Raw genomic sequence first — 20,405 nt, 5'->3', positions numbered from 1 at the left:
TAGAGATTTTTTTTCTCCAAAAATTTTAGATTGCAAAGTATTAATGGGATGGTGGGTATCTTAATGAGGGTTACTGCTATTGTGACAAAATTACCACCATGACCAAAAGCAACTTGGGGAGAAAGGGTTTATTTAACTCACAGTTCCATATCATCAAAAACAGTGAGGGCAGGAACTCAAGCAAAGCAAGAACCTGGAGATAGAAGCAGATGAGGCCATAGAGGGGTACTGCTCATCATAGCTCGATCTGCTTTCTTTCTTTTTTTTTTTTTTTTTTTTTTTTTTGGTTTTTTGAGATAGGGTTCCTCTAGTGTAGCTTTTCACCTTTCCTGGAACTCGCTTTGTAGACCAGGCCGGCCTCGAACTCACAGAGGTTCGCCTGCCTCTGCCTCCCGAGTGCTGGGATTAAAGGTGTGCGCCGGGCTAGAGAGGTGGCTCAGAGGTTAAGAGCACTGACTGCTCTTCCAGAGGTCCTGAGTTCAATTCCCAGCAACCACATGGTGGCTCACAACCATCTGTAATGAGATCTGGTGCCCTCTTCTGGCCTGCAGTCATATATGCTGTATACATAATAAATAAAGGTGTGTGCCACCACTGCCCGGCAGCCTGCCTTCTTAAAGAAGCCAGGACCACCAGCTCAGGACTAGCCACACCCACAATGGGTTGGGCCCTTCCCATCAATCAATAATTAAGAAAATATCCTACACTTCACATAATGCTAACTTGTATCAAGTTGACATAAAATTAGTCATCACAGAGGGATGAAAAAAATCCATAGTATATTGCAACCAGTATATTGCAATCTTTTAAAAAGTGAATAGAAGAATAGAATATCAAACATAAAAAAGAAAAGTAAATAGAAATAATATCAAATGTAAGGTCAAGACTTTTTTTTTTCTTTTGTTTTTTTGAGACAGGGTTTCTCTGTGTAACAGCCTTGGCTGTCCTGGAACTCTATAGACCAGGCTGTCCTGGAACTCACAGAGATCTGCTCAAGTGCTGGGATTGAAGGAATGTGCCACCACCACCCAGCAAACATGGTTTTTATTAATATGGGTAATGGCTAAAGATTTGGAAAATATCCTCTCCCAACCTCTTTTGAGACAGGGTCTTACTATGTAGCCTCGGTTGGCCCAGAACTTGCTCTGTAGACTAGACTGGCCTGGAACTCACAGTGATCATCCTGCCTCTGGATCCATGTGTTGGTATTAAAGGTGTGTGCCACCATAAAAACAAAACAAACCAAAATACAACTACTTTAGGACTATCTCAGGGGCTGGAGAGATGGCTCAGTGGTAAGAGCACTGACTGCTCTTCGAGAGGACCCAGGTTCAAGTCCCAGCACCCATATGGCAGCTGACAACTGTCTGTAATTCCAGTCCCAGGGGACTTGAAACCCATGGCAAAACAACAATGGACATAAAATAAAAAATAAATTAATTAAAAAATATAAAATAAATGACTGGCTCAGGCAAGTCAGTGGTGCACGCCTTTAATCACAGCACATGGGAGGCAGAGGCAGGTGGATCGCTATGAGTTCCAGGCCAGCCCAGTTTGCAAATTCCAGGACAGACAGAGCTGTTACATAGAGAAACTCTGTCTCAATCCAACCAACCAAACAACAAACAAACAAAAAACTGGCTCTAGCTTCTAGCTTGAGTTTTTCCGCCTTGCCCACAGTCAGGACAAATCTCTGTCACACACCAGTCCCACAGCCGCTCAGACCCAACCAAGTAAACACAGAGACTTCTATTGCTTACAAACTGTATGGCCGTGGCAGGCTTCTTGTTAACTATTCTTATATCTTAAAGTAACGCATTTCTACAAATCTATACCTCGCCACGTGGCTGGTGGCTTATCGGCGTCTTCACATGTTGCTGGTCATGGCGGCGGCTGCAGCCAGTCCTTCTGCCTTCCTGTCCTTTTATTTCTCCTCTCTGTTAGTCCCGCCTATCCTTCCTGCCTAGCCACAGCCGATCAGGTTTTATTTATTGACCAATCAGAACAACTTGACATACAGACCATCCCCCAGCACAGCCAAGTGCAGACCATCTCAAACACCTGCACTCAGGCCCATGGTCCTAATCATCCTCTACACGGACCTGCTGGGTAACGCCACAAAGAACCCAAGAAGGGCTCCCACAGGACATACAGATCATCCCACAGCACTAGCTGGAATTCAATGGTCAGTGCCTACAATCCCAGCTACTCCGGAGGTTGAGGCAGCGGGATCACATATTTGAGACCAGTCTGGGCAATTTAGAGAAGAGGCTGTCTCAAAATAAAATAAAAATAAAAAGGGCCAGACAATGCTTGTGCATGCTTTTAGTCCCAGCATTCAAGAGGCAAAAGTAGGAGAATCTCTGAGTTTAAGGCCAGCCTGGTCTACAGAGCCAGTTTCAGGACACAGGGCTACACAGAGAAACCCTGTCTCAAAAAATCAAAATAAATAAAATAAAAAAGGGGCTGTTGGGTAGTAGTGGTGTACACCTTTAATCCCAGCACATGGGGAGGAGGCAAAGGCAGGCAGATTGCTGTGAGATTGAGACCAGCCTTATCTACAGAGCCAGTTTCAGGACAGCCAGGGCTACACAAAGAAACCCTGCCTCAAAAACCCAGAAAAAAAACAAAACAAAATGCAATTGTTCAGTGTATGGTGACTAACTAAGGTCTTGTCTTTAAGAAGGTTTTGTCAGCCAGGCGGTGGTGGTGCATGCCTTTAATCCCAGCACTTGGGAGGCAGAGGCAGGTGAAAGCACTTGGGAGGCAGAGGCAGGCGAATCTCTGTGAGTTCGAGGCCAGCCTGGTCTCCAGAGCAAGTTCCAGGAAAGGCACAAAGCTACACAGAGAAACCCTGTCTCAAAAAACCAAAAAAAAAAAAAAAAAAGAAGAAGGTTTTGTCTTTAAGAAGGGAGGTGGGGAGTGGATATTGGACAGACAACCAACAGAGATAGTCACAATAGGAGACTGACAAAGTAATACTCAATCCTGTTGTTTTCCAGGTCAAGATCATAAGCCAAGACAAAAGCCTTACAGGACCTAACGTTTGTTTCATTACTTCAGGCTTAGCATGTTCTCACTACCACAAAAGTCACCCTTTACGTCCCTCTGTGACACCAATTGTTGTACAAATATCTGCTCTTCCTCAAGTTTTATCTGGCCCATGGCCACCTGCATTTTCCAGCTCCCTTGGAGCCAAGCATGACCATGTGAGTAAGTGCTGGCCAGTGCAAAGTGTTCAGAAATTACACAAGCTGACTGGGGTCAGGCCCTCAAACGGCAGAGGTATGCCTGTTATTTATTAAGCGGCACAATGTTATTTATTAAGCGGTGCTGTTTACCATGTGAGAAAAGCCACGAGGCACAACAAAACCCACTATAAGTTTATTAAGGGAAGGGAATAGAAAGGGTGTGCATAGGCCTATGGAATGTCTGTTAAGGAAGAGAAGGAAGGAATAGATGGAACCCACTTTTATAGGTCCCCCTGCACATGCGCATATGGGCTTATGTAGCTATGACCACACAGCCCAAGGATTACACAGGACGTAAGGCCCTGGGATGACTAAGCAACTTGCCTGGCTGCTGGACAGCGCATGTGTGGTCATATAGCAGGGGGAGTGGCTAGGAATTCTAACAATGTCTTCCTTTTCTTTTCCCACATTCTGTGGCCTGAAATAAGGACTCAATTGGAAACACGTGGATTAAGGCAACCCCTTAGAGAGACAGAGCAACAAATTAGGAGGACCTGGGGCTTCTGAATGTCACACCAGTTGAGGATTCTCATACAAGCAAGAAATTAAACTTGTTTATGCTGCTCTTGGAGTATGCTGTAGCTGCTTAACCCATTTCCCAACTTGTCTTTGCCCCCTTCCCCCAGACAGGATGTCTCTGTATAACAGCCTTGGTTGTTCTGGAACTTGGCTGGCCTCAAATTCACAGAGATCCACCTGCCTCCCAAGCGCTGGGATTAAAGGTGTGCTCCACCATACCTGGCTTTATGTCTTTTTTGTTTTTTTGTTTGTTTGTGTAATTAAAAATTTTTTTTACATATTTTTCGTATGTGTTGTGTATGCACACGTGCTACAACACACATGTGGAGGTCAGAGGACACCTGTACAGGGTCTGTCCCTCTTTCCAATAGGTGAGTCCTGAAGAGTGAACTCAGGCACCAGGCTCGGCAGCAAGAGGCTGTACTAGCCGAACCAACACACTGGCCCGTGTTACCTGTTTTCTACTCTATTAGCTACAAATGGTAGGCGTCAGAGGACGTAGCCGTAGATAGTTCACCTATCAGATCTTAAAGTGTATAGCGCTTTGTCGTTCTGAGGACTGAAACTAGGTTCCTGTACACACCAGGCAAGCACTCCTTTCCCATTAAGTGGTATCTCCAGCCTCTTTTTACTTTCCTGAGGCAATGCCTCACTGAATAACCCAAAGCTGCCCTTGAACTTGTGATTCTCCCACTTCAGCCTTTTCAAGCAGCTGGGCTTACACTCCTGTGAGGACAGGTCCTGTGGTACTTGGCCGATACAATACACCATGCACAGTTTTATGCTTTTTTTTTTTTTTTTTTTTTTTTGAGACAGGGTTTCTCTGTCTAGCTCTGGCTATCCTGGAACTCACTCTGTAGACCAGGCTGGCCTCGAATTCAGAGATCCAATTGCCTATGCTTTCCAAGTGCTAGGATTAAGGATGTGTGTCACCACCACCTGGTGGTATTAGGAGGCTGAGGATTTTGTTTTGTTTTGTTTTGTTTTTTCAAGACAGGGTTTCTCTGTGTAGTTTTAGTGCCTGTCCTGGATCTCGCTCTGCAGACCAGGCTGGCCTCGAAACTCAGAGATCCATCTGCCTCTGCCTCCTGAGTGATGGGATTAAAAGCGTGCGCCACTGCTGCCTCATGAGGCTGAGGATTTTCACAGTCAGAGCAAAATAATTCTTGCCAGTGAGATGTATTGTTTACATTCAACTAAATCACATTTTGTTTTTATCATTTTTTTTTCTTTCCCCATTTGTGGGTGTGTGTGTGCCATGCACACACATATTGATGTATAAATGTTTCCATGTGTGGTCACATGTGTGGGTGGGTGTGGACATGAATTTGTGTGCACATGGAGGCCTGAGGCTGATGCCAGGAATCAATTTTTATCGATTGCTCTTCCCTTTATTCATTGAGGCAGAGTCTCTCAATTAAACCCAGAGTTTGCTGATATGACTAGTCTTGGACTTGCTCTGAGGATACCCCATCTCTGAGACTGGAATTACAGGGGAGCCTCTGGACATTTTATTGGCGTTCTGGGGATCCAAACTCTGGTCCTTGCACTTAGGCAGCGAATACTGTAACTGCCGAGCCCTTTGCTGTGCGCTTTAAGACAGGTTCCTGCTGTGTACCCCAAAACCTCTCAAGGGGTAGAATTATAGGCATCACCACTACAGTTTGGCTTGTTTTTGTAAGTATAAAAAGTGGTTAAATAGGGGCTGGAGAGATGGCTCAGAGGTTAAGAGCACTGACTGCTCTTCCAGAGGTCCTGAGTTCAATTCCCAGGACCCACATGGTGGCTCACAACCATCTGTAGTGAGATCTGGCACCCTGTTCTGGCCTGAAGGGACACATGCAGGCAAAACATTGTATACATAATAAATAAATCTCTAAAAAAAAAAGGGGGGGGGGTGGTGGAGATGGCTCCATGGGTAAAGGCACTGCCAAACCTGGACACTCATGTTTCATCCCAAGGATCCATGTGGTGGGAGGAGAGACCTGACTCCCCCAGTTTGTCCTCTGACCTCCACACTTGTGCTGTGACTCCTCCTTCCCACCCCCCTCTACAAGTGACTAGAACCACAGCATGGGAAGGGGAACAGAGACACACAGATCCTGAGTTTGTTGGCCAGCCAGTCTGCTGCGAGGTGAGCTTCCAGTTCAGCGAGAGAGCCTGTCTCAAAGCAATAGGCAGACAGCAACAGAAGACGACCGCTGACATCTTGCTCTGGCTTCCACGAGGCATGTGTACCTTCAGACTCATACACATCACACACACACGCACACACACAGAACAAAGGAAAAATACAAAAAGGAGAGAGAGAGAGAGAGAGAGAGAGAGAGAGAGAGAGAGAGAGAGAGAGAGAGAGAGAGGTGAAATCAATAAAATAGCAGTTAGCCATAGATTTGCTGGGGGTTGGAAACTCAGAGAGGAGTCAGATAATGACTTAAATCCTTGGTGTGAGCTGCAAGATCCGTGTCTTTCTATGGAGCTGTGTCCCATCAGAGCATTTCAGTGTGACAATATGGCAGATAGTCATCCCATAGATTATATGTTACAGACCAACTTTATTATGCACACTGATTCTCTTGGCCTTGATTCTGAATAAGAATCGGATTGGCCATATGTAGCCGATGCTCCAGGTGCCCTGTGTCACAGCTGCCCTGCCCATTCCAAACTTCAGCTTTCCCTGCAACAGACAGTGCCTGGGAGCCTTAGTGGCCCGCCTAGCCTCAGGATTTCTGTCTCAGGACATTTTTGTAAGGCCTCTGAAGCTGAATCAGCAAGCATACATGTGTGGCGGGCACATAAGTTGGAAGATGACCAAAGACAAGGTGACTGGGTACAGTGGGAGCCAGGAATAGGGCTTCTGCCTGAGGTAGCCAGGGAAGACAGTATTAATTTCTACTGGCCTTAGAGTTGTGAGGGTCCAAGAAGTAGACACAGCGAAAACCGAAGTTGGAAGATGAGGGGAAGGTTGAAAGGGACAAACTGTCTCTTTACTTCACCTGTTTGCTTTTTTTTTTTTTTTTTTTTTTTTTTTTTTAGCTGAGGACCAAACCCAGAGCCTTGTGCTTGCTAGGCAAGCGCTCCACCACTGAGCTAAATCCCCAACCCCCTTTCCATGTTTATACCTATGGGAAGATAGACTGACCACCAGTCCCAAGTAGGAGAAGCCATGTAAAAAGCATGTGAGAAGCAAATGTGCTGAACAGGAAGGCCTTAGTCTGTGGTTCCTAAAGGTGGATACGAGTCTAACGACTTCCACACTTCATTAAAACAAAACAAGACATATTCCAGAACACTGAGAACATACTAAGCTAGTGTTTTTCAAAATGTGATGCATGAGAAATCTGCATGAACAATCCTTCGGGAGCTTCCCACTGAATTGGAAGTTCTAAGACCCACGGATCTACTTTAAATTAGCTTTGTAGGTGATTAGGCATCTGATGGCCACTGTATTCTGGGTAGTCAGGTGTTGGGACTCAACATACAACAAGGTAGACCTGGTCCCTGACTCATTATACTTTAATTTCATCCCCCCTCTCCCTCCCTCTCCTTTTCTTTTTCTGTCTCTGTGTGTGCGCGCGCGCGTGCGTAAGTCAGAGGGCAGCTCTCCGAAGTTATGGCATCAAACTTAAGAGATACCCACCTGCATCTGCCTCCCAAGTGTTGGGATTAAAGGCGTGAACCACCAAGCCAGACTGGTGAACAACTGATTCCAAAGAGCTGGAATGGCAGGAAGGAGATGACACAGCAGGTGTGCCTAGGTCAGACTGACAAGAGCCAGGGGATCTTAAAGGATGGATGTCAAACCTAAAACCTGGAGAGGAATCTGCACTACAGAGAAACATAGTAGCTGTCATTTCTTAGAAAAGAGGCAGCGTTGGGCTTGAGAAGCGGCCAGAGAAAAGAGACGCAGTGAGAAGCAGACCAAAGACAGAACTGCCTCCAAACCACCCTGGTCCACCGATACGCCCATTTCCGCCCTCAGCGATCGTTTCGCTCATACCCGAGGCTTCCAGAAAAACCCTTCTCGGAGCTACACGGGCTCGAGGGAGGCCGGGTCCCAGGCGTGCGTAACTCTCCTGGGATTCTCCGCCCGCAGCTCGCTGCCCACCCGCGGCGGGCCCGCCCGACGCGATGACGTCAGTGCGCGCGCGCCAGCGGGAGGAGGAGTAGGGGCCGCGGGCCGGCAGGCGCCCGGGCTTCGGTAACCTGTGCTGGGCGGGGGAGAGGAAGGGGCGGGGCGGGGAGCCCCCCGGAGTTGCTGGGTTGCGGACCGGACCCGGAGCGGGAGTCCTCGGCACGCTCGGCGCTCGCTGCTTCCCCGCGGCCGGCCCCGCACGGTCTGGCCATGGAGTTTCCGGACCTCGGGGCTCACTGTTCCGAGCCGAGCTGTCAGCGCTTGGGTGAGGGGCGGAGCGCGCGCGCGGGGGGGGGGGGCGGGGGCGGGGCCGGACGGCTGGGACCGGGGACTGCAGGTGGGGCGGGGAGGGTGGGCACCGGAGCTGGCGATGCCAGGAGGGCGGGGCTCCAAGTTGGGGAGGGGCGGGGGTGCCGGGGGGCGTGGCCAAAGGCATCGTGGACAGTGGAAGGAAGGGGTGCAGTGTGCGGCAAATAGGGCGGGGTTTTCCCTACCGGAGTGGAAGCCTTTTAGCTAGAGGAAAGGACAGCCAGGTTAGTTTCCCTTTGAACCTGCAATCCCTGCCATTCTCTGTAGATTTTTTGCCACTCAAGTGCGATGCCTGCTCCGGCATCTTCTGCGCAGACCATGTGGCCTACGCCCAGCATCACTGTGGATCAGCTTACCAAAAGGTGAGGGGGCGATCGTGAGGGTGAAAGGGGGTGGTTCTGAGAAGAGCGGGAGCAGATGCTTTCAGGAATCTGTCTGCCTTATATTTCCCACTCTTAGTTATTGTGTTTCTAAGCCCCGGTCCTGGGAAACTTTGTTTTCTAGTGTATTTGTGGGTGGTATATCCAGGTTAAGAGGTTGGTGGGCGCTCAGACTGACTCCTGCTCCTTGACTATAGGATATCCAGGTACCTGTGTGCCCCCTCTGTAATGTGCCTGTGCCGGTGGCCAGAGGGGAGGCTCCTGACCGGGCTGTGGGAGAGCATATTGACAGAGACTGTCGCTCGATCCCGCGCAGCAAAAACGCAAGGTAAATGAATAATGGAAGGGTTGGTGATAGACAGCCCAGCTTCGAAATACCGATGTCTGCAAACCTAAACAGCTAGCTCGGTGGGGAGAAAAGAGTTTCATAAATGACAAACCCTGCTTCATCTCAGATCTTCACCAATAAGTGTGAACGTTCGGGCTGCCGGCAGAGGGAGATGATGAAACTGACCTGTGACCAGTGTGGCCGAAACTTCTGCATCAAGCACCGTCACCCACTGGACCATGATTGCTCTGGGGAGGGTCATCTGACCAGCCGGGCGGGGTAATTGCCACCAAGTACTCTGTTGGCTTTGCTTCAGCCATAGCTGCCTTGACCAAAGTAGTCTTTGTGCTTTTCCCCCTTTTGTTTCCGGAGCGAACCCAGAGCCTTGCACACACTAGGCAAGCACTGTACCACTGAGCCCTTTGTTGTTCTTTCAGAGGTTTCACTTTTTAGCTCAGACTGGCTCAACTTGTGGCTGTCCTCCTGCCTCAGACCTCAAATTCTGGGATTACAGTGTACATTATTTCAGGCTCTTTTTATTCCTTTGAGACAAGAGTCCACTAAGTTGCCCAGGTGTCATTGAACTCACTCTGCCCTGTCTGAACCCTCTAGGGAGCTGAAATTATAGACTATATGCAAAATTGGGCCTGGATTTAACTCCTTTTATTTATTTATTTGTTTATTTTAGTTTTTTCGAGACAAGGTTTCTCTGTGGTGCTTTGGTGCCTGTCCTGGAACTCCCTTTTTAGACCAGGCTGGCCTCGAACTCACAGAGATCCGCCTGGCTCTGCCTCCCGAGTGCTGGGATTAAAGGCGTACGCCACCGCCCGGCCTCCGATTTAACTCCTTTTCAAAGTATACATTTTGCAGAGTGCTTAGAGGAACTACCCTCTTAACTTCCAAAGCATATCCTGGGAGTGTGTTAGAATGCCTTTCTTCCCTGCAGGCTTGCTGCTATCTCCAGAGCTCAAGGTCTGGCTTCTGCAAGCACTGTCCCCAGTCCAAGTCGGACCCTGCCTTCCTCTTCCTCTCCCAGCAGGTAGGCCTACCTGTCTCTTCTCTCCCCCTTTGAACCCCTTCACATCTCTAACCACAGTCTGTTTAATGTTTGTCCTAGAGTCACATCCCAGACTCCACCCCGGACATCTCCTCCAGTGATTGCTTTACAGAATGGCTTGGTGAGTTAGGGAAGGTTGGATAGACAGAAGTAGATCCATACAGAGTCAAGTCCAAGGAAACTGGTCTTTCTTTCTCCCTTTGCAGAGTGAGGATGAGGCTCTGCAACGCGCCCTGGAACTGTCCCTTGCAGAGGCTAAACCCCAGGTCCCGAGGTACCTGCTCTAAATGAAGGCAAGATCTGTTTGGAAGGATGGAGATGGGCCACTCCAACCCACTCCAGTAGCTAACAACTTCGTTTCCAGATTAGATGAAGTATCCCTAGAGGCCTTGATTTTCTCTGTACCAACAGCAACAATGCTAATATCTATATATTATAGATCTATATATCTATCTATATATATAGGTTATAGTAAAGATTGAGGTCACACTCAAGAGGTACTCAGCACCATGATACTGAACAGATCACATCCTCGGGTTTTATAAACTTAAACTCTTCCTTTCTCAGTTCTCAGGAGGAAGAAGACTTGGCATTGGCACAGGCACTGTCAGCCAGTGAGGCAGAATACCAACAGCAGCAGGTATGCGGACTGGCTAAAATGGGTCTTGTGTTGGGGGGTGAGAATTAGGGCCGCTCCCTCCCAGCTCTGGAGAGTATGGGGTGGGTGATTATCTCTGCCTCCCTCCAGTGACTCCAGCTCAGGCTGAGCTGGCCCGGGACCTGCTCGCTCCTGTCCTGACTTTACCCTGTCTTCTCCTCTCCTTGCTCCAGGCGCAGAGCCGTAGCTTGAAGCCGTCCAACTGCAGCCTGTGCTAGGGTCCTGGGCTTGGGGAGGGAGGCTCACCTGAGGACTGTGACCCTCACATCTCCAGGGTACCCAGGGGAAGGAAGCACAGAGAAGAAGCCCGGATTGCAGAGACAAGCAAGAGTGACGTGGAGGACACTCCATGGAGCCTGGAGAGGAAGGAAGTTTGTCCAGCCAAGCCAAGGAACGACCCTGCTAGTTCTGCTGCTGCAGAGGGTGGCTGGGAACCATTCTCTGTCTGGAGCCTTGGTAGACTCCACCCCCAGCCGCTTTCATCATGTCACCCCCACCCCCAACCCTTCACCCCTCACCCCAGGCTGCCACATGTAGTGGACAGGGAGAGGCCTGGGCAGAGTAAAGACCTTGGCAGTTAGTAAGAAGTCTGTGTGTTTCTTTCTCCTCTCTAACCCAGAATAATCAGTGTTGACAGGAATGTTCATTCAAGGGTAGAGGCCCCTCGCGGTCCCCCACACAACCAAGCCACAGCCATCCTTGCGCAGTCCATTTAATTCCTTACAGTGCTTTCTGGAAGGCCCCCTTCCTGTACAATAGCGAGCACCGAACTCCTACAGCAGGATGAAAGAGGCCACGGAGAGGGAAGGCATCTTTTTCTCCTGAGTTAGCTTTTGGGAGGGAAGAGGCCACCCTCGTCACTGTGCGGAGTCCTGAGGTTTAGCGTCTTCAGAGACAGTTTCTTGTCCTTGCTGCTGCAGCTGCCACATTTCAGCATACACACCGCCTCGGGACAACAGAGCTTCGTGCCTGGGGTGATAAGGCAAGTCTAAGTCCCACCCACAGGTCTCACCCCAATCTCAAAGAGAACGGAGTAAACAAGGGAGACGCCCGCCCTCCAGGAACCTCCGCCCTGCTCATCCTGCATGACTCACCTTCCTCTCTCTATGATGCAGCCGTCTTTGATGACAAGAATCTGGTCAGCATGGACCACAGTTGAGAGCCTGAGAGGTCAGACATCAGTTACCTCCTACCCCCACCCAAAGCGGTCCGCAGGGCCAACATACGAGCGCGCCCCGTAGTCCTGTACCTGTGTGCTACGACGATGGTGGTGCGGTTGGTGCAGACTTTGGCCAGCGAGGCCTGGATGGCTCTCTCGTTGGATGTATCCAGTGCTGATGTTGCCTACAGGGAGAGCTTGGGTGAGAAGGTCTGGCTACCCCGAGACGCCAAGGGGAGGAGGATGCAGGTTCCTAGGGGAGGCCTCCAGGATAGTTTGGCTTTATGAACTACGTAAGACTTTGGTAAAGATGGACTGGTGATAGCTACGCGAGGTAGGAGCTGCTTGGGGCGTGGCTTGGCCGTGGATGGGAGAAGGACGGGCAAGTGTCGGGGCCTCACCTCATCCAGCAGAATGATGTCTGGAGCCTTGAGAATGGTGCGGGCGATGGCCACTCGCTGCTTCTCACCCCCACTCAGCTTCAGCCCCCGCTCGCCCACCTGCGTCTCATACCCTGTGGATATTAAGCCCCTCCCTCGCGTCACATGTAAATCCACTGGGTTTCTGTGGGCAGGTGGGCAAGGGGAGGGTGGAACTGAATCTGAGGGATTAACAGGACTTCACTGGGTGGGGAGAGAGACCTCACCTTCAGGGAAAGAGAGGATGGCATCATGAATGCCTGCAGCCTGAGCAGCAGCCTCTACCTCGCTGTCCCCGGCTGTGACGCGACCGTAGCGGATGTTGTTGGCGATGGTGTCATTGAAGAGGACAGTGTCCTGGGGCACAACTCCAATGTGAGACCGGAGAGAGATCTGGGTCACCTGAGACCAAAAGACCAAAGATACCCTGTTCCTGTGAGATCCCTTCAAGCTTCCAGGAAGCATTGGGAAAAGCTGCTTGGGGAAGATTCCACCATGGCCACCACAAATCCTAGCTGGGTGAACAAATCACACATCTCTCCAGGTCCTCTCCATTCACAAGCAGAAAACATGGCTTCTGCCTCTTGAGAGACAGACATGCACACCTCACATGGCACGCTGTCCTTGCGATTACTTCCCTGGGTGACTCTTGGTCACATGGCACTAAGGCCCAGGTTCTTACATTTTTGGAGGTCTGGAGAGTAAACCTGGGAGCCTCCCTTCCCCCCATTTATTTGGAGACAGGGTCTAGCTGAGTTAACTCAGGTTGGCCTTGAACTCATTTGTAGCTCTGGCAGAACTTGACCTTGCTATCCTCCAGCCTGGGATCACAGTCCAGCACCATCAGACCATGCAAGGCCCTAGCTTTTTTGCAAGGCTGATATCTCAGGGATGCCTATCCTTTGCTGTTCCTCCATAGATCCCTAGCCTAGATCAGTCTTCTCTGCGGCAACCTTACCTGTGAAATGTCCTGTCCATCTATTCGGATGCAGCCAGAGTTGATGTCATAGAAGCGAAAGAGCAGGCGTAGAATTGTGCTCTTTCCTGACCCAGATGGCCCCACCTGTGACATTGGAAACATGGGAAGAAAGTTCTCAGACCTTCTGGCTTTTAAGGCTCCCTCTTTAAAAGGCCACCAAGATCCAGGAAGGCTACACCATTCAATCCTGTTGCCTGTTACAATCAGGCTCTGAATGCCTAGCCAGGGTCATAGGGAGCCATCATCAGCTCTGAATGAGAGAAAGTCAAGGAATTCCGGCCGAGTAGCTAGGTCTTCCCTCACCAGAGCCACCGTCTGTCCAGGCATCACAGTGAAGGACACATCCTGTAAGGTCTCCCGCCTGCAAGAAAGAACACTGGATTCAACAGTGGATCTATGGAATCCGTCAGGAGCAGATGGACTCTCCAACCCCAGAGCTAGCAGTGGTCCCTCCCCTCTCCTGTCCAGGCTCCCTCTGTTCCCGATAGCACAGTGGTGGATTGCAGAGCTGGGCTTCTGAGCAGGACGGAGGGCAGGAAGGCGGTGTGCAAACAGACGAGGGGAAAGAAAGCACAAGGCAACGCTCACCCATCAGCGTAGCTGAAGTGCACATTCTCAAACTCAATCTGGCCCTTGTGAAAACGAAGGGGCCCTGCTCCAGGAACATCCTTCACCTGGAGAACACAGCCAACATGTGCTACCATCACTGGCCTGGGATTCCCAGACACAGAAACCCGCCCCCTACCCCGTCTGACTCCTCCCCTTCTACTCACTTCTGTCTCCTCTTTCAGCAAGTCAAACATGTTCTCCATGTCAATGAAGTTAGTCTGGATCATCCTGCAAAAAGAGTGACAGCTGGGGCTCCCGCGAGGGACTGTGGGAGCCGTGCACCCCGAGCGGATGAGGGATGGGGACCAGGTTACCTGTAATAGGTGCCAAACCAGTTGAGAGGCATGTACAGTTGAGTGATGTAAGTGCCGAAAAGCACAAAGTCCCCAACCTATGGAGACCCGGAGAAGCAAGTATGTCACGGGAAGGCTGCAGTTGCTCTTGCTGTCCCTTTGTCGACAGCCCATCCAGGAGCCTAGCGGCTCACACGGGGCCTCGGGACCCTCTCCTTTCTCTCTCATGAGTCTGCCTCACCTGCAGCTTCTGCTCGCTGACGAAGTACGCACAAAGCAAGGAGCCAGCGAGGAGCCCAAGTCCAATCACCAAGTTCTGGGTCTGATTCAGGACCACCAGCGAAGCACTGGACTTCCACTCCAAACTCTAGGGACAGAAAAAAACAACGGGAGGAAGGACCGGCCTGTGTGGGCCAACCACGGTCCAACCCCAATCAGGGCCCAAGAACCTCCAAGTTTAACCCCTGGTGATGACTCAGGTCAACTCACACGAGCATCCTCACCTGATACTTGATGATGGCCTCCCGATAGCGCTCTACTTCATAACCCTCAGCGTTGTAGTATTTCACCTGAGGAGTTCACACAGCACAGAACCGTTGGAGCATTCCCTCCAGAGGCCTGATCCCTTCTTCTCACTTTCTAAATTTGTTTCACTTTTATTTTTTGGTTTTTCGAGACAAGGTTTCTCTGTGGAGCCTGGTTATCTTGGAACTTACTCTGTAGATCAGGCTGGCCTGGAACTCAGAGATTCACCTGCCTCTGCCTCCTGAGAGCTGGGATTAAACTGTGTGCTGCTACAGCCTGGCATCTATATTTATTTTTTAAGATTTATTTATTTATTATGTATACAGCATGTATGATTGCAGGCCAGAAGAGGGCATCAGATCTCATTACAGATGGCTGTGAGCCACCATGTGGTTGCTGGGAATTGAACTCAGGACTTCTGGAAGAACAGTCAGTGCTCTTAACCTCTGAGCCATCTCTCCAGCCCCTAAATTTATTTTTAATAATTAAAAAAATATTTTTTTGAGATGGGGTCTTGTTATGTAGCCTGGTTGACCTGGAACTTGCTACGTTGTCCGAGCTGGGCTTGAACTCAAGAGTCTTCCTGCCTCTGCCGCTTCCCAATTTCTAATATCCCCTCCGGATCCTTTATCATTTCAGTGGTCCCAGCCATGCTCCCCCGCCGCCTCTCCTCGCTTCCCACCACCATCTCAGGGCCTCTGTTACCGTCTCAAAGTTCAGCAGAGAGTCCACTGCTCGGGCCTTGGTGACATTTTCCTGTGTGTTCATGCTCCGGCGAAACTTGGCTCTCCACTCAGTGACCACAATCGTCAGTACTAGAGGAGGATGACAGGAGGGAGAGGAACAGGACATCATCCCCAACAGTTGAGACCAAATATAGATGTCCATGCCCTGTGCCGCACATTCTAAACCTATGCTAGCACCCAGGAACCCAGAACTGGAAAGAGAGAGGAGAACTGTACATTCACCAAGGAAAGGAGTTGCATGCAAGATATCTTTGTAGTCTTGCAAAGATTCAAGTAGAAAAAATGCTTTTAATTGGCACATGAAAAGAAGATGCATTGTGTTACATAGTTTTTCCTTGACCGGTCAGGTCACATGGGGAGGACCTAATGTGACATACATGCCCTTCCCTGGCTTTCAACCAAGCTTTGAACTAAGGTTCAACCTTGACAGGGAGTCAAGCCCACCCACCCTGAGGCTGCTGAAGGTCAATGGGCTGAGTGAGGGTAGGGCTCATGGCCAAGGAAGACCCACACAGTTCAGGGAGATGGTTTCCCCAAGGCAGCACTCACTGAGGTAAAGACTCATGCACAGGAACACAATGAGGCCAAACCAGGCATTGAAGAACATGCTGAAGTAGATGATGCCAATAATAATGTCAGCCAGGGTGGGGATGATGTTGAACACCAGGTAGCTAGAAGAGGAAGTCAGTCAGGTGAGAGAAAGGTTGGCAGATTGAGACCCAGCAGTCTTAGCTCCACGAGTGTGTTACTGTAGTGTCTCATTTCCAACAGCAACAAATCTAACTACCTTTCAAGAGGTAGATGGCTAGTAAGTCCTGCTGACAAAGGTCTATAATCCCAGTTCTCTAGAAATTAAGGCAAGACTGAGAGCTTAAGGCTAGCCTGGGTAAAGACAAGGCTGAGGATGTGGACGGATTGCTTTCTTAGCATGTGCAAGGCCCTAAGTGGTTCAATCTTCAGCATCTCTCTCTCTCTCTCTCTCTCTCTCACACACACACACACACACACACAACCAAAAGACAAAAACCCAAAACAATAACAAATAACCTCTATCAATTACAAGTAAGAGAGATCTTTGTACATGGATGAAATGGAATCTCGGCTGGGCGTGGTGGCACACTCGGGAGGCAGAGGCAAGGGGATCTCTGTGAGTTCAAGGCCAGCCTGGTCTACAGAGGGAGTTCTAGGATAGCCAGGACTACACAGAAAAACTGTCTTGAAAAAACAAAAGAAGGAAGGAGAGAGAGAAAGAAGGGAAGGAGGGAGGGAAGGAAGGAAACAAATCTCATGAGGTTTTGTTAAAGCAATTTTGAGAAAGGACCTATGTTGTGGTAGCTTTTGGTTTAAAAAAAGAGTACCACATTAGTTCTGACTCTTCAGAGATTTAAAGCAAGATACAAAAGCATAACTTAACATAGTAAGGTAACTCTAGAAGAACAAATGGAATTAAGATTTGTTCTCTCTACATCTTCCTTTCTTTGTAAATTACATGCCTATGGTTGGTAGGTGTGGGAGGCACCTTAGGAGGCCAGAAGACAGTGTGGGCTCTCCTGGAACTGAACTCAGGTCCTCTGCAAAAAGCAGTGTGTGCTCTTAACTGCTGAGCCTTCTCTCTAGGCCCCACTTTCGTTTCATGAGACAGAATCCCAAGTCTTCCAAGATAAGCTCCAAGTCATTATGTAGCCGAGGCTAGCCCTGAACTCCTGACCCTCCTGCTTCTACCTCTTAAGTACTGGGATTACAGGCATGTGCCACCACATGAACGGTCTGCATTGTTTGAGTTACTTCACATAATACTTCTTCCTGTAATTTGCCAAAAAGACCTTAAAGTAAGGTGTGGGGGGGGGAACGACAAGGCAGCTCAGGCTGGGTTGTCCCAGCTCCCCCGCCCACACCCCCCTCCCGCTGGTGTGGCACCTGAGCAGTCCTGTGACACTGGACGTTCCCCGGTCCACGATCCGAAGCACCTCCCCTGTCCGCCGGCCCAGGTGCCAGCGCAGTGAGAGTTCGTGCAGGTGGGAGAAGAGGCGTAGCTCCACGCCACGGGAGGTGAACTGCTGTACCCGGATCCACAGGAAGGTTCGGAGGTTGCTCACAAAACCTGGAGGAACCAGGGAAGCCTTACTACTTGGTCTCGGGGGATGAGAAACATCAGCCCAACACCAAGAGGTCTAAGAGCCCAAAGGGCCCGCGGAAAGAAGGATCAGAAACAAGACAGTGAGGGAGTTGCCGTGGGAGAGACTGACGTCAACCAGGGTGAGGACAGAGTCCCTCATACCTGTACTGCCAGTGCCGCCCCCCTGGAGGAACTTGAGGAAGACATAAGTGGTAACAGTCCGGGCCAGGGAGCTCCAAGGAGCCTTCGAAGTCAGCAAGTTCACTGTGGATTAAAGGTACCGGGGTTCACCTCCAACACCCAGGTTCTGACCACCCAGCTTCCGTCTTCGTATAACCTCCCTAGGTAAGAGCCACCCCCAGCCACTAAGCTGAACATCCTCTTCCACCCCCCTCACCAATGTCCCTATAGAAGATGGGGACCAACACATTGAGTGCCCGGTCCAACCCCATGAGCCCCAGGCAGAAGAGCACAGTCAGCTGTAGTGCGGGACTCCCCCGAGGCCATAAGTAGCTGCTCAGGAGGCGAAGCTTCCTGCCAAGGTCTTTCCAGGTGGATGTCCGGTCTGTGGATCGGGCCTAGGAAGGTGGCACACAGGAGAGGAGTTAGAAGCAAAGAAGTAGACTCGCCCCAGTATCCTCAGGAAATAACAGAGGGGACCACAGTTCATGGGCATCTGGCGCTCACAAGTGTCCCCTCTCAGTGGTTGGGAAAGCCACTGGATCACAGACTGAACTTTGTGATGAGGACTCATTCACCTCTGGGGGCAGGATGATCAGGTCCCCCGGGGAAATTTCTTCTCCCAAAGTTTGGTGGCATTGATACAAAAGCCAGCATTCGCCCAGAGGCTTGAAGATAGTTCTACTTGTTAAAAGGAGTTATTCTGATCTCTGGCAAAGGGGGTACATGGCTCTTCCACTGACATATAACTATGGTGCCACCTATTAGCACGTCAATGCTAGCCTCTTGGCTCCTCCCTAGTCACAAGTCCCCACCCTAGCTCAGACTCCCTTCCTTCCAGGTCTCATATAACCCTGGAGACACGCACCCTCCCACACACACACCCCTGTTACTTCTCTGCCTTCCCCAGAGACGGCTTTGGTTGTTTGGAATAAACTTTTCACCCATGGAGAGGCTGTTTTGATGTCTTTGTTGTGCCCATTTTATTCAAGGATGATGACAGAGTATAAAATCAAACATTTACAAGGTACTGTATTCTACCCCCAGCATAGACACAAAGATACACTCTTGATTGAAAAAAAAAATAGGTATACCTGGTCCTTTTCTTTTTTCTTTTTGGTTTTACAAGACAGGGTTTCTCTGTGTAACAGCCCTGGCTGTCCTAGAACTCACTTTGTAGACCAGGCTGGCCTTCAACTCACAGAGATCCGCCTGCCTCCGGAATTAAAGGCATGGGCTACCAAACTTGGCATACCTGGTTCCTTTCTACATCTTGGTCTTCTTCGTGAACCCGTAGGGTGTATGACTGGGGTCGAAGTCCAGGGGCCCAGAGCCCCAGGATAAACAGTCCTCCAGAGGTCACATATCGCAGGATCCACAGGCCGAACTGAACCTGGAATGAAACAGAGCACAGGTGTAAACCAGGATGCAAAACCCATTGTATTACTGCTTATAACACTCAGATGCTTCTCAGGGGCCTAGCAACAGGTTTAAAAAAAAAAAAACAAAACCACAGTGACTCAGCACAGACACACCCCATTCAATGCTAGCTATTCCCACCAGTTGACTATCAGCCTCCAGCCACCTTCAGACACCATTCTTTTCTTTCTTAAAAGAGTCATCCTAAAGCATGGAACCAGTAGGTCCAGAAGCAGTACTTATCAACCATCAATGCTTCTCCTCCTCCTCCCCAGAAGGCCCCCTCACCTGCTGGCCCAGATCTGCCCTGGCCCACCACCACTGTGGGCTGTTCCAGGATACCAGGGCCAAGTTCTCGGCTGCAAACGCCACGGTCCAGAGGAGCAGGAGACCCGAGCTATGCCTGAACTTCATCCAGACGCCCATTGCCAGACTCTGCCGTGCCAGGCGCCGCTCCACCACGAGCAGCCACAAGCCACAGGTGCTGGCCAGACTCTCCAGCGCGGAAGCCAACAGTAGGTAGCCTGGCAAGCGGACCCCCGTGCGTGCAGTGCCCACTCGGCCAGTAAGGCCGGCCAGGGGCAGTGCCACCTGAAGCGTGGCCAGAAACAGCTGCAGCGCATAGGGAGCCACCCGAGGGCCAGCCGCCCAAAAGAGTTCCTCTGTGCCAGCAGGCACCTCCCGACGCCTGCAGGGAAGAACCAGCACCAAGGCCAGTACCCCCAGGGCCATGAGTGTCGAGGGCACGAGTGTGAAGAAGAAGCAGGGGCTCAAGCCATTCTGAGTCCAAGCCGGCCCCACCGGCCCTTCGGCCTCGCAGTAGTTGCCCACGGTCACCATGGCGATGGGTGGCTGCCGCCCGAACTGGAGGTCACTGCAGTAGCAGGGAGTCGGGCCGGCCACTCGGGGAGGGCCGCGGAGGCCGGGGTGTCTTGGGACATGGAGCTACGCCGCTGGGGTCGCGGCGAGGGCCGCACGTGGACCTGCCACCCTGCCCCACTCGGCTCGCGCACGCGCCGTCACCACGCACACTCACGCAAGCCACGTACGCCGTCCCAGCCGATTCCCACTCGCTAGCAGCTGGGACCCTCCGGCCCAGAGCCGCGGCACACACACACACACACAAAAAATGTTGTGCCCTTTACGGCAGCGGCCCCGCCCACCGGATCTATCCAGGGCTCCCATTGGTCAAGCGCGAGGAACGCACCCAGGGCTGAGAGCCGACTAGGTCACGTGTTCAGGGCGGGAAATCTGACCTGGTGTCTTACTGGAGACCTTGACCTCCACAGAATTGTCCCTCAGAATCAGCGCCACCCACCTCCG

The 20,405-nt window shown here is 50.7% G+C and overlaps 2 protein-coding genes across 2 annotated transcripts; one reads left to right on the top strand and one right to left on the bottom strand.

Moving 5' to 3' along the window:
* The first annotated feature begins 7,937 nt into the window (after nt 1-7,937).
* Zfand2b (zinc finger AN1-type containing 2B) lies at nt 7,938-11,221 on the top strand. Its single transcript, XM_028893074.2, is given in 10 exon segments — nt 7,938-8,170; nt 8,482-8,576; nt 8,792-8,894; nt 8,897-8,922; nt 9,050-9,201; nt 9,869-9,961; nt 10,040-10,100; nt 10,186-10,253; nt 10,547-10,619; nt 10,811-11,221. Coding segments are annotated over 10 exon segments (771 nt in total). The 5' UTR covers nt 7,938-8,115; the 3' UTR covers nt 10,856-11,221.
* Nucleotides 11,222-11,331: 110 nt separating this feature from the next.
* Nucleotides 11,332-20,216, bottom strand: Abcb6 (ATP binding cassette subfamily B member 6 (Langereis blood group)). Its single transcript, XM_028893073.2, has 19 exons — nt 19,371-20,216; nt 18,919-19,056; nt 17,881-18,061; nt 17,646-17,747; nt 17,285-17,468; nt 15,917-16,038; nt 15,327-15,436; nt 14,600-14,665; nt 14,338-14,463; nt 14,118-14,194; nt 13,968-14,031; nt 13,783-13,868; nt 13,498-13,555; nt 13,174-13,278; nt 12,443-12,617; nt 12,198-12,310; nt 11,887-11,981; nt 11,732-11,800; nt 11,332-11,606 (listed from the first exon to the last, which is right to left on the bottom strand). Exons 1-19 carry the CDS (start codon nt 19,920-19,922, stop codon nt 11,495-11,497), a joined length of 2,535 nt encoding a protein of 844 aa, XP_028748906.1. The 5' UTR covers nt 19,923-20,216; the 3' UTR covers nt 11,332-11,494.
* Between the last annotated feature and the right edge of the window lie 189 nt (nt 20,217-20,405).

Source organism: Peromyscus leucopus, chromosome 13 (genome assembly GCF_004664715.2).
Source record: "Peromyscus leucopus breed LL Stock chromosome 13, UCI_PerLeu_2.1, whole genome shotgun sequence".
Lineage (NCBI taxonomy): Eukaryota > Metazoa > Chordata > Mammalia > Rodentia > Cricetidae > Peromyscus > Peromyscus leucopus.
Note: the sequence above shows the minus strand (reverse complement) of the source record. Positions and strands in the feature narration are given on the sequence as shown.

Bases quoted from the DNA above. Each gene is read 5' to 3' on its own strand.
- Abcb6 (XM_028893073.2), bottom strand. From the start codon at position 19,922: ATGGTGACCGTGGGCAACTACTGCGAGGCCGAAGGGCCGGTGGGGCCG. The intron at 19,057-19,370 runs GTGAGGGGGCCT...GTTTCATTCCAG, and splicing joins GGGCAGATCTGGGCCAGCAG to GTTCAGTTCGGCCTGTGGAT. The intron at 17,469-17,645 runs GTATGAGGGACT...TGGTTCCTCCAG, and splicing joins GGGCGGCACTGGCAGTACAG to GTTTTGTGAGCAACCTCCGA.